This window comes from Sminthopsis crassicaudata, chromosome 1 (genome assembly GCF_048593235.1).
Source record: "Sminthopsis crassicaudata isolate SCR6 chromosome 1, ASM4859323v1, whole genome shotgun sequence".
Classification (NCBI taxonomy): domain Eukaryota; kingdom Metazoa; phylum Chordata; class Mammalia; order Dasyuromorphia; family Dasyuridae; genus Sminthopsis; species Sminthopsis crassicaudata.
In genome coordinates, this window is record NC_133617.1 from 289057411 (window position 1) to 289071311 (window position 13901).

The 13901-nt window shown below is 37.1% G+C and overlaps 1 protein-coding gene across 3 annotated transcripts in view; it reads left to right on the plus strand.

Annotated features, from left to right (window-relative positions):
• Positions 1-1884: 1884 nt before the first annotated feature.
• Positions 1885-13901, plus strand: part of PKIA (cAMP-dependent protein kinase inhibitor alpha) — a 68138-nt gene continuing 56121 nt past the window's right edge. The window contains exon 1 of one of the 3 annotated variants that reach the window (XM_074278940.1): positions 1885-2169. In XM_074278940.1, the coding sequence (XP_074135041.1) occupies positions 2155-2169 (15 nt within the window). In that variant the 5' untranslated portion in view covers positions 1885-2154. The other 2 variants (XM_074278939.1, XM_074278941.1) reach the window with 2 other exon arrangements.

Here is a 13901-nt window from a genome sequence, read left to right on the forward strand (position 1 = left end):
TTTCCACCTTACACATTAACTTGGGCAGTTAAGCTTCCACATTCCTGATGACTCAGTTTCTCCTTTAAGAAGCATTGGGGCCTCACCAGTTCCCATCAAGGTAAGATATTTGTTGGAAATAAGATTTAAAGTTTTTATTTTTGTTATATTAAGGAAAGTTCAAGGAGTATTAAGATTTATGCTTTAGTCTTTCAGAGATCCTTGGTGATATTGGATAGAATGGCCTTCAGCATAGTAACAGCATCAAAGGACAGATTACAAAAATTTGAGTAGCATAGATAGCAGAAAAAAACATCCTATGGATGCTTTATGCATCAGAAAAATATAGTCTGCTCATTCTAGCTGGGAAGTCCCAAGCCTAAAGCTATACAAATCAAATCACAGATTTATTTAATACAACCTTAACATTAAGCATGAATCTCTACAGTCTCCAACAATGACTCACCCCACGTTTGCTTATAGCTCTATGATAAGGATATCCCTATTTCTGTGAGAAGGATATTAAATAAAAAGAATCTTGCTGCTGTTGCTCCAGGTAGAGAATTCCTTTTCTTCTCCTTTCAGACATTCAGGGCTTTAATGCTCTTTCTGTGATCTAAATTAACAAGAAGATTTTGTGGTCAAGCCATTTACACTAAGACATAATGAGCCATAAAGTGGGATTTTGTGTGTTCTCTCTTAAAGGGATATTTTCATTTTAAAATGATTCATCAGGCTTAAGCTTCTGTTAAGGAGTGTCTTTTGAAATCCTAGAAAATTGCTTCAGGTAGGAGTAGGTTCCCAGTATTAACTGGCTGTATACTGATGTTGGATGATTTGGGATGGTATAAAGGAAATTCCTGTTCAAGCACAGGTTGGGACAAGTGACCTCTGAGGTCCCTTCCAACTGAGTATTTGTGATTCTTTACTTTTTAGAATTTCAGGTATTAGCCAGAGAAGTGGAGGTGGTGTTTATTTTCATCAGCTGGTCTTTCTGCAGTCCCCTGAAGTCTGCTTTTCCCTGCAATGACGAAAGCTTCTAGTACTTTCCCCATTGTAATTAATGCTAGATTTCTTTCTTTCTTTTTTTTTTTTTTTTTTTTTTTTTTTTTTTAAGAATACCATTTTTATATTAAAATGGCTTTTTGGTAATTATTTTGTCACGTTCTATAAAGTATCTCATGGGTAGTTTCATTGGCATAGCCCCCTATGAATTCATTTAGATACTGTCGTCATTTAAAACAAAATCTTACCGCCATGGTCCAGCCCACTTGCACTGACTATTCCTCCAGTTACTGAAAATCACCATTTTTATTTAAAGAGGCTTTTGCAAATTGGTCTATATAGGTTTTGAGCATAAGTTGGTTAATTGATTCCCAGGTATATCACTGGAAGTTTTGTATTTTAGGGTTTTTCTGAATCAGGCTTCCCTTTTTAAATTTCTCCAGTATTTTGCTTGGGGCTGAGAGGGAAAGCCAGTTTGATCCATTTGCAGTTAACTCCACAGGAAATCTCCAAAGCAAACGTAGTGTAGAATTAGAGACCCCTACTTTTCTCCCCATCAAGTCCTTGGAAATCAAAGACCCAGTGTACCTGCAGTTGTGCCAAAAGCAGATGGAAATGGGGAAGGTACCTACTGTCTTAGTCATCTTTCATCAATAAAGGTTGGGGCAAAGCTATCCCCACAGGTTTTCGCCCCTGTGCCCCCCTCCCCTAGCCGTGGTGTTTGGGGATACATCCAATTAACTTGGAAGAATTAGCAGCTGCAGTTTACCAAGAGCAAAGGCTCATCTATGCAAACAATCAATCCCTAACTCCACCCACCCCCTTGACAAAGGGGCTAGCTGCCCCCACCCGATTCCAGTCCCCCCTCCTCTCTTCCCCTGCCCTCTCTTCTGCGGCTCTAAGATTCCCGAATGTTCAGCGGGGAGGGAAGTGGTGCAGACCTCTGGGCTGCCAAATGCTAGGGACACCAGCAGGGGAAACTCCCATCACTTGCGGCTTGTCAGGCTGCAAAGAGGGCCCCACCCTGCTTCTGCAGGTCCCCCTCTAGCTGGAGAAGCACGTCCCATTCTGCTTAGGGCAGCTCTCCAGGTTGCTCGCTCTCTGTTCTGTTCCCCGCCTCTTTGCGGCTCTGCAGTTACCAGCAGCAGACTCACGCCTGGCTGTTGCAGGATGGATTTCGCTACCGTGAGTGACTTGGGGACGGTTTTTCCCCTGTTTTCTGTTTTTGTTTTTATTGTTTTAAGTTATAGGGAGTGGGGATAGGATTTGGAATAGGGTAGGGGGTTGGAAATGCAAATTTTGGAGGGTAGGGAGTGAGGAATGGGAGTGGGTAGAATTTGGGGGGGGGTTGGAGGCGTGTAGGAAGACATTTGGACCTTTTCTTTATAAATAGGTTTGGAATTGGGTGCACGTTTTGTGCATTTATTGGAAAGGTCTGAAAAGAACTCAAAATCCAAGTTGGGGAAAAAACCATAAACATTATAATAAAGACTGGGGTGCAAGAGAGGGAACCCCAGCACCAGCCAAACTCTTGGCTGATGGAGCTATCCATCGGGAATGCCAGGGGAGGACTTAGGGAGAAAAATGCTTCTTTATAGAGAGAAATCTTTTTCAGCCATCACCCTTTCTTCTTCAGTCTTGCAGCTTTATTTTTAAGGGGGTATATATTGGGGGTAATCCACATCGGAGCGCGCAGGCTCTCCGGGGGAGCGCGCTCCCGGGGGACTGGAGAGCTTTAGTCTCCCCCCTGTGGCTGGCAGTTGAGTGTGGTGATCCATGCCTAGGAATGGAGTGAGGAGGGGGGGGAGGTGGCGGGGGGAGATGACTTCATGCACAGCCCGAGCTGGGTGAGTGGAGCAGCTGCCGCAGCTGGAGCACGGGAGGAGGGGAATTGGGAGAAGGGGGGGGGGTGCGGTAACTGTAAGGTTGGGGGAAGGAGGTTTGGGCGAAGGGGGGGGGGGGTGGGCTAGGACACCGACTAAATTCCCCACCCTCTGTCTCCGCTGGAGCTGGGAGTGACTTGCTGCAGCAGGTCTCTTTGAGCCGCGGGAGGAGGAAAATGCACTGAGTGGGTCTTGGGGAAGGTAAGCGAGCTCGAGGTTTGGGGAGGGGAGGTGCGGCTGCATCGTGCTGCAGCTTCTGCTGCTTCTGGGCTCTCTGCATTAAGAAGGTGGTTTGCTCGGGGGGCGGTTGCGGTTTACACCGTGGGGGTTCCCTGCATTGCGGAAATCGAGAAAGAAGCAAAGGCTGGCTGGGATCGGGATTTTTATTTATTTTATTTTGCAAAGGGTTGATTTGAGAGCTGTAGAAGAGGGAGACGGAGTTTTTTTTTTAAAGGAAAAACAAAATCAGCCACGTTTTTTTTTTGCCTTTGGAAAAGCAAGAGGAGGGAGGGTCTAGGGCTTGGAGCCTTTCTTCTGCCTGCGTCCTCCCGCCCCCTGCGATATGCGGTATCTGTAGAGCAGCAGGTTTCTGTAGCAGAATGTTGCATTCCCAATTGGGAAAAACCATCTGAACTGTCTCCTCTTTCCCCTCACCCCTTCTTCTACCCCAGATATCAGGTATCTACTCTGTACCTGTTTTCCAAACCAAAGCTTCCTACTTTAAGAAGATTTCCTCCGTGAAGAATATACTGCGCCCGACGCCTTTGCAACCTGCGTCTCGCGTTTCCGTGTGATTGTTTTTTTGATTAAAGTATATCAATCAATAAGTATTTATTAAGCGCCTGCTATAGATGCACGTTGTCTCTCCTGCACGTTAGTAATTAACTCTGATTAGATTTTGTCAAGGATGGTGGTAACCCAGACATTTTTTCTTTCCTGTTCACCTGCTTACACACTTTTTCTACATCTAATTGTTTCAAGGACTAGGAAAAATATTGCAGTACGTGGTTAATTAATTGCAAGCTCTCTGTTCTATTGAAATAGGCAACCTTGTGCAGCTGTTGTCTGCATGGCGCCTTCAGAGGTAGTGGTGAGGAAAACCCTGCTTTTAACCCACTACAAACATGGTTTTTCACAGCTTAGTTGTAATCACTGCAGCTGCCAGAAGGATTGAATTGAGTGAGGGTATTGTATATGCAGTGTTACCAAGATATTTGGTCCCCTGGGGTATAGACAGTGACTCAATGAGAATCTCACACTGTTCCTTTATTTTTTGGCACCCTCTGCCCTCCCCCTCCTGCCCATCTGTTAGCTTTAGGAAAAACCTTTCCAGAGAAGCAACTGTGTTAACTCAGGATTCCCCTTTAAACTTCACTAAATGTGGTGCATGAAAACTATTCAGGCATCATAGTTCGCATTTGTATTTCTTCAGCCCTTATTTTCACTGCTTTGCCTTTTTTATAATACTTACTATACTTGTCTCTACTGGGACATTCCTATCCATATTATATGCAACAGCCAAAAACGAAAGGTTGATGCCCCACCCTATTTATTTCCTTCCTTCATTGCCTCCTAAGGATAAACATTTAGTTTAAAACGTTCCAAAATGGTTATAGAAATAAGCCACATAACAGACAATAAGATTTTTTATGCCTGCCAGTGTGGTTCAGGTATGATGTTCTGCTTGAACTATCTTGTGTAATCTTTAAACTTTCAGCATGGAAGACTTTCAACATCTGTGTAATTTTATTTTAACAGAAATAATAGAGAAAATAGAGCAAAATTATTTTGTTCTCTATATTAGCTTCCTGACAGCTTATTTGGTTCTAAAACAAACAAAAACCCAAAGGCTTTGCTAAATCTAGTATATCTCAATGAGTTTTTGACCAGAAAAGATAAGTTGGAGAAAGTCCCTCTTTCCTTTGTATATCTATTTGCAAATGAGAATTTATTGATTCAGATTGGGACTTAAAGCATCAAGAAGTGAAAACAATCCCAAATGAGTTGTTCTGTAGGATTGCCATATCTTGAAAAATTAAAAGATATTAATAGGGTTTTGATGCATATATTCTTTATAGTTCAAGTTTAATGTGCATTGTTAGACAAATAAAATGTAAGTAACAGTTGATGTATATTATATTTCCATTTATTGCTTTGAGAGTTGATTTCCAAAATGCTTGAAGAAATCATAATTAAAAATAAGCTACGGAAGGCAATAAGAATATGCACTTCTTTTTAGTTCTTTTCCTTAACATGCCTAACAAATTCTACCTTGTGGGATTTTCTGAAAACTTTTTCAGATAATAAACTATGACATTCTGAATCTTCAGAAATCTAGCCTGCAAATTTTAAAGCCTTTGGGTTTGTGTTTTTATCTTAACATAATTTTTCTATCAACACAAGTGTAATCATTTTTATGGGTGTTGGGGTGGGAGGGAGAGAGAGAATAACGTTGAAAGTGGTGAAGGATGCACTTGATATGGAATAAAAAAGGAGAAAACCTAATGTTGGTTTGGGAGTAAGCTTAATATTTCTATATTTAATAAAATTCATCAATACAGTTCTTAAAAATTGTTTATTTTTAAGAAATGGGGTGAATTCAGGGTATGGAAGACAAACAAAAAATTAATTTAACCACTTTATTATCTTTGCTAGTAAGAATAGTAGGGCAGTGATAAAATTTGATTTATTGTTAGACCTGAAGGTGGTCTTCAAAAATAGTATTAGATGACACAGTGTTTTCACTTTTTTTGTTGTTTGCTTGCATTTTGCTTTCTTTCTTAGTTTTTTCCTTTTTGATCTGATTTTACTTGTGTAGCATTTTTGGAAATATGTGTAGAAGAATTGTACAAGTTTAATATATTGGATTACTTGTCCTCTAGGGGGAGGGAGTGGGGAGAAAGGAAGAATGAAAAAAAATAATTGAAACACATGGTTTTGCTAGGGTGAATGTTGAAAACTGTGCATAGATTTTGAAAATAGAAACTTTATCTTTAATATTATTTTTTAAATAAAGCTATTAGTGACTGCTAAGGGAATAGCAGGAAGATTGTTATTATGCATGGTATAAAGTTTTTCAGTTATGTACCTAATCCTATGAGATCACAGATAGTTTAGAAAACATGTATAAAAATACATTCATGATCTAACCTTAAAAAGCATAAATTATATCAAGAAATTATAGAGCACAAAAGTAAGAATCAAAATGATCTGTTCAAAATTGAATCATCCTTAACCATCATTCATGCTACTAAGAGATATTGAAATAAGCTGGATTTTATGAATAATGGAAAAGAAATTTCAACTTATGTGATGAATAAAAGAATGGGTAATTCATTTACTGTTTGTTCCAATCAAGAACTATGCATCCTCCCTCCTCAATTTACAAAGAATTTTCTTATTTGTGTACATGTTATCTTCCCACATTAGAATGTAAGCTCCTTGAGGGCAGAAATTAGCTCACATCTTTATTCTTCATGTCTCCAGTATGTAGCTCAGAGCCTTAGTGCATTACAGTTGCTTAACCTATTTTTATGATTATATGAATTTAAATTTGGCTTGTATAAAATTTAGAGGCAGATTTGTAGAATGTTTAATTTCAATGTCTATCTATATTTTTTCCTTTCAAAAAGATCTCATTTTAGGGGTGTGGCCTCCATTCAGACCAATACAATTAATGTCTTCAAGCCACCACTGGGAATTTAGCAAAGAAGAAAGACTGGAATTTCAACTTGATTTTCTATATGGAAGAAAGTCTCTGGTATCTTTTCTCTTACTCCATTCTGTGCTATCATCCTAGTTGTATTTGTCTTATTTTGAATTAATTTAATACAAGTATCTATACTTCAAAATTTTGTATTTGTGACCATACAGTAACTGGGGCTAGAAGGATGAGGATGGGAGAAAGCAAATGGGGGTTTCCATGAAATTTTCCTTGCTAAGCTTGACTATGGATAGTACCTTGGATTACATAGTGGGCACTTAATGCTAGTTGATCTTTAGTGTTTGTCACATGATTTAGTACCTAATTACATATTATCTTGTATTGTTTGCTGCTAGTTAACCTGTGAGTTAGTCTTCTCTCCTGGAATAGATTTTAAGCTTTTTGAGGTAAGGTGCATGTTTTATATATCTTATTCCATTGGTACTTTGCATAAGCTCTCAATAAGTGCTTATTGATGGGAAGTATTTTTTTAAAGATAATTTATTAACAAAAAACTTTGTAAACTCATAGATTAGGAAATGTTGCTAATTGAAGTGATATTTTTAAAAGAGCGGTTATAATTCTTTTGATTCTTGGACCTTTGGGGAATAAGCCTATCTGAAGGAAAAGGAAGATTTACTTTGGGTGCTTTTCTTTTCTTGTCTAATGTCCTTATGATTCTTTAATATTTTTCTGAGGTGGGGGGTTGCTTTGAAATGGCACAATCTTTAATTACACAAATTAAATAATTTAATTATGCAATATTTTATTCCCTCCCCACACTTAGCTGAAGGCCATATATGTTACAAGAGATACAATAAAAATAATGCCAATATATAATTTTTATTATATATATATAATATGTAATATGTCAACATATATATATATATATTTATATTTAATTTTTATTTATTTTATAAATAGATCAATGACAGCTCCTATTTTCCTTCTAGACCTTGGTTTTTCCTCATCTGTGAAATAAAGTTCTTGGACTGGATATTCTCCAAGATCTAAAAACATTAAAAGATGTTATAAAAAGAGCTTAGAGATGCTGCTCTAACATTTATTTTAGATGAGAACATTGAAACTCAAAGTATTTGAATGATTTATTCAAAGCTGTAGCCAACTGATGCTACAAAACCACTTACCTCAGAGCAACCTTGTAATCTTGTTTTACAGATAAGGAAACTGATTCAGAGATTAGGTGACTTGCCTGTGGTCATGGGATTTGAATCCAGATACTTCTTGACTTACTGTGTAGTTCTCTTTCACAAATGACTGGTATGAAGGGGACATCTCTTGAGACCCAAAATTTGAAGGAAGTTAATGAAGTTAATTCATATTTTATAGTGGAAGTCAGCAGCTTTCTTTTTTTAAGTGCTGTTACCCATTCTTTTTATTCTGACCTGGGTGGGGTTAAATGGGGTGAAAGTGACTGCTTGGGATAATGAAAAGGCACTGGGTTGGGGCAAATATTTGTGGAAAAGTGTGCTCTAAATTTATGGCAATAATGATGTTCCAGGATAAATGTTTTAACCATGCTATTTCAGTAAATTGTCTTTGCTTTGGGGATTTGGGGGGGAAGAAGGGATAAAACTTGGAAAATTTTATCTACTTATATCTTATGAATTTTCTACTCCTATTACTTCAGTCAGATATTTACTCAAAACCTATTAAGTGCTTAGCTTTATGCTGGATTCTGGAGGTATAAAAATGAATAGAAGCCATTCCTATCTTCAAATATCTTATCTGGTAGAAGTTTCAGGTATGTGCCATAAAAAGCATACAACTAAATACAACACTAGGTATGACAAATGTCACATGGGTATTTTGGACAAGGAGCAATAGAAATTCAGAGGAAGGAGAGATCACTTCTGGAGACTGAAGATCAGGTAAGACTTCATGGTGGAAGTAACATTTGAACTAAACATCAACAAATAGAATTTCAGCAGGTAAAAATGAATGGGGGAATGGTGGGACAAGAACTGATGAGGGAAGGGGAAAACAATATTTTAAGAAATTGAGTATAGAGAATAAAAGTTTTGACATGTGTCATAGGTGATGAGAGAACATGTGGAAGAGTATCTGTTTTTGTTTTTGTTTTTCCTTTTAACTCTTAGGCATATAGAATGTAGTGTTTATTTTTCCTCTGCACTACAAGAATGACCATTTTAATTATATTGTTAAATAGGCTGGAAGGGAAAATATTGGATAGTGGCGCAATTTCAGTAAATTACATCTACATCTACAAATTATTCAAACCTACTATTACCATTATTTTCATCAAGTTGACTTTTTATGCCAAGTGCTGTATCCGTAATTTTTTTCTTATCTAGGGTGTCTGGTTCCTAGATAGAGAACTTCTTCTATAACAGATTTTACCATAGCTCTTAAATTGGGCAAGTTATCCAATCCAACATGACAATTTTGTCCCAACTATCAAGTCATATCTCACCATATTATTAGCTAAGTTTTTTTTATTTGAGTCAATTCAACCTGCCTTAATATGGCCAAGGCACTAAGTTAGGTGCTGGGAATGCAAGGCCTAAATGATATAGTCCCAGTCCTGCTCTGTCCAGAATTGAATGGTCCCAACCTCATCTATAAAAGTATCTGACCTGTGAAAGCAAAAATCTAAAACCATTTGAAAAATTATTTTAAAATGCTGAGTTTTACGATGTTGAGCCTTCTGAAGTGAGTACAACTGATTCCCCCCACTTTTTTTTTTTTTTTGACAGTAGGGAAGAGGGGACTTAACATGTTCATATATATAGTATTTGTGCTAACTAGAATCTAAACATACTAATAAAGTCAGGAACAAAGTAGCCTGTCTTATGGTTCATTTTTCCCAACAGTAAACATTGAGAAAATAAAAGCTTATTAAGCTGATTTGAAAAGGTCACTGTAGTATTTCAAAAGATGTTTTCTTTTTTTCCAGAAATCTCATTGTCACTTCCTCCTTTCCCTCCTCCCTTCTCTCTCCCTCACTCCTTCCCTCCCTTTCTCTTCCTTTTCTCTCTTTCTTCTTCATTCCTGCCCTCTCCCTCCTCTTCCTTGTTTTCTCTTTCTCCCCCTCTTTCCCTCTGTCCTCTTTCTCTCTCTCTCTATCTCTGTTTCTTTCCCTCGCTCTCCTCTTTCCTCTCTCTTTCTCTGTTTCCTTTCTCTCCCTCTTCTCCCTCTCCCCCTTCCCTTCAGGAAGGACAGGAACAGGTTTCAGGTATCAGGATTGTTGCTGGTAAGCAGCAGCAATACAAACTATTGTATGGCCTGCCCCCCCCCCCCAAGTATATTTCAAAATGTATTTGAAAATAGCACAAAAAGTTCATTGGACATTTAATTCTCCCTGTGTGATGAAACACCTCTTTTCTTCAATAATTAAAATATGCCCAAAACAACTAACTTGAGGGGTTAGAGTTTAATTGCACCTAGTGATCTATCCCTTTTCTGAATTTGATCTTGCTGGAACCTGCAGAAATGTTAGATCTGAGCTTGATTTATATTTTAACCATTTAGGAGAACTTGTCAGACTTGCCTAAAGCCAGTCCTATTTTAAAGACAGCTAGATTTCCAAACTAATGTATCCTTGTGGCCGATTTGAGTCCTATAAAAGCAAACTTCTGCCATGAATTCTTAGTTATAGCATAGTACTTACTGGAGAATAATACATTCTTTATATATTTTGTAGTGCCCATTAGAACATTTCTTTTCATGATACTTTTGAAAGAAACAAATCATGACAAAGCATTATTCAGCCACATTTTTCTACCTTTGCCATTAAAGAAATCATATAGTGCAGTGTAATGTAAATAACCTCATAGTTATGCTTTGTTGGAATGGAATAGGACTGGTGTTAATTAACCATTTAAGGCAGAGATCAGAATTCCCTTCCTATCTACAGTTCCCACCAATTTTCATAATAAAAGTTATTCAAGACATAAGTGAATTCATAAGAAAATTACATAGTATGAAATTAAATCACAGCATCTCGAGTTATAATTTCATTGGCTTTTTGGTCCAGCCAGTATCTGAACAATTATGTCTATGAGAAAAGTGAACAAGCCTTTATTAAATGTTTACTCATTGCCAGGCTTTAAGTATTTAACAGATTTCTCATTTAAGTCTCACAACAGCTCTGGGACATAGGTACTACTATTATCATGCCATTCCATAAATGGAAAAAACTGAGAGTGAGTTTGTGTCTTAGTAAAATGTCTGAGGCCTGATTTGAAGTCAAGTCTTCCTGATCCCTGTCGGTGAAGGCTCGCCACTGTAAAATCTAACCTAATCAGTAGGAGTAATTCAGTCTCTGCTTAAAAACTTCCCTTTAGCTTACATATCAAACTAAGTTTAACTTTTTTCATTTCCTTATTAGGGAAATTTAAGGTCAAAATTGAATCCTTTCACATGGAAATGTAATTAAGGTTAGTTAAAAAAAAGAAAAAAAAAGCACTAGGGACCAAAAATGTAGTGCTTTAAAAACTAAGCAATATTGAAAATTAGCTACTTTGCCAAAAAAAAAAAAAAAATTAAGCATGAAGACAGAGTATTTTTCCTTTGACTATTTATTCACAATTATTGCTTATAAAAATCAGCAAATCTTATTACTGTGTGCCAGATTTCAGGCTAAGTACAAAGGAAAAAAGCTCCTACCTCCACATATTAGTACATTACAGATTGTGGAGAGTAACCTTAGGGAAGACTTCTGGTCGATCCAGTCAGGGTCAGCCAGTGTAGAGACAAAGAGTTGAAATATTTGCTCAAAAACTGCAAATAAGCCATGTGGTCAGACTGCAGATTAAGTGGTGGATAATAATGCTGAAGAAAACTAGAAAGATAGAGGCTAGATTGTGGGGAGGTTTAAATGCTAAATTAATTTATATATAAATCTATAGAGATTTGGAAGCTCTTGGAATTTATGAAGTAGGAAGGAGAGGGACATGAGCAGCCCTATCCCTTAGAACAATTATTTGGGTAACTGGAGATTCACTTGGTAGTGAGGGTTTGTACTTCAGAGAGGAAGACCAATCATGAAGCTCTTGTCTATGCCAAAGGTTTGAGGGCTTAAAACTAAGGTGTAATTTATTAATAGAGAAATGGGTACATAGTCAAATAACATCATGGAGATGGAAACAAAATCTGGCAAACTGGCTATGTAGTGGGTAAGAATGGGAGTTCAAGGGTGATGCTGAAGTGACAAACCTAGGTGACGAACTCTGGTGGTGATTCTTGCAGCCGAGAGAAGACGTTTTTAAGAGGTATTTTGGGGGAAAGATTGAGTTCTGTTATGTTGTTTTTGAACTGCCTCTGAGATAACCAGTTTGAAATGTAATGATGGGGTGGATGGTGATAAAGGACTAGATGGAATTCAGGAGAGAGATTAGGGCTGAGTGCAACACAAACTAAAGGGTATGAGGAAATGTCCATAGCTCATGAAATTTGTTTAGTAAGAAATCTTTCCAAAACTGAACTGGAATTTTTCATGGTACCTCATTCCTTGTTAATGAATATCTCAAAAAAGAGAGTTTCTTTTTCAAGAAATGGATAATGTTAGAGGAACTCGAGGTTGACATTGGTATGTTCCAAGACAGAAATAAAGTTCATTGAGTGAACCTTTTTAGGATTCTACCATCATTTCTTTAACCATTTCCTACACTGTCCTCATCTAATTGGAATTTCCATTAAAACGGAGCTTTAGGGTAGTACAAAATTGGACTTTAAAAAGAGTTTGTACAGAATAGATGAGTATAGTAAAGGAATTCAGCTGCCTTTGACCTTGTAGGTGATAAGTCAGTGGAAGCAACTTTGCTGTTTGACTTACTGTCAACTAACTTATCAGGGAAAAAAAATAATTAAAGCAGTCAATGGTGAAAAGTATAAATTTTTAAATTAAAATATTAAGTAGCCTTCTTTGAACTTTTTTTTTGGGGGGGGGGGGGCTATGGTATAATTGGGATTAAGTGACTTATCCAGGGTCACACAGCTAGGAAGTGTTAGTGTTTGAGGGCAAATTTGAGCTTAGGTCCTCCTGACTTCAGAGCTGGTGCTTTATCCATTGCACCACCTAGCTGCCCCTTTTGAACATTTTTTTTTTTTATTCCTATTTCATTGTGATCAAGGGAATTAATGCACAAGAAAAAGCAAATTCTGAGTCCTTTCAAATAGAAGTTGGCCTATTTCTGTCTGCATTTAGTTTCCAGAGAGGACAAACCAATATGTCAGTCTGGATCTATCTTTCACCCTGAGTGAATCTGAAAACTGAATAGAGGCATTCCATTGAATCTATTTTTTTAAAGGTTCATTTCATTAGGAATACTTTAATGCACTGAGAATTTGCCACTGCTAAAGCAGAATGACTTGCTAAATGGATCATTATCTTTTTAATTCCTGGAAATGTGCAAAGTCAGAAAGAAACTAATGATACAGAAATACAACAATAGTGAAGAGATTAACTTGGACAATACCAAAGCGGCCCTTTTGTATTAGAATGATAAGTAGCTTTTAATTATTTGTAGTCACATTGAGTTTTATTTTCCAGAAAAAAATGCAAAACTATCACTTTGAAAACTTTTTCAAAGATTAGATGTTTCTCACATTTTTGTATTTCTTTGCCATTTTTATCCCCTGCTTATCCTTTGATAATAATCACATGTCTAGTAATACCCTCACATAGCTTTTGTCTTGCCATTATCCTTCCTTCCTTTTAAAATTTCCTTCTGTTTAATAACTATTAAACGAATCCCACCTGTTCTCTCCCTAACACTAGAGACATTCATCTGATTGTGAGAAAGATACCTTGACCTGCTGATTTTTTTTTTTTTTTTTCTATAGTACTTATAACAGTGTGATATATGAGCCTAAAGCTTGGTCAGTGGCTCAGTCTATCAATGTTAGAATTGAATTGTTGAGTCTTTGGGAAATTTTAACTCTTGCTTTGCTGGAAAACCACCTCAGTGACAGAAGGAGTAATCTGCAGCAGATTAGCATTTTCTCTGTAATACAAAGTTAGCAAATTTTGACCAGTGAATGGGAGCAGGAGTCAGGAAAAATAATTTTTGTTTTAAGTTTTCTTTGGACAAACCATCAATTTAATACATATATAAACGTGTGTGTGTGTGTGTGTATTTGTGCATGAGTATATATACACACATATATATTAGTTTATCTTGGATTCATCAGTTATGTATTTCTCATTCTATCTTTTTACCTTTTTTTCTCTTTACCTGCTAATTTATTCCCAGAAATGGTATCACTTAAAATTTCATAAGAATATGCATTTCCTTTGGGGGGAGTGGAGGTAAGTTTGTTTTGCTGCTTCTCAACTATACAAATGA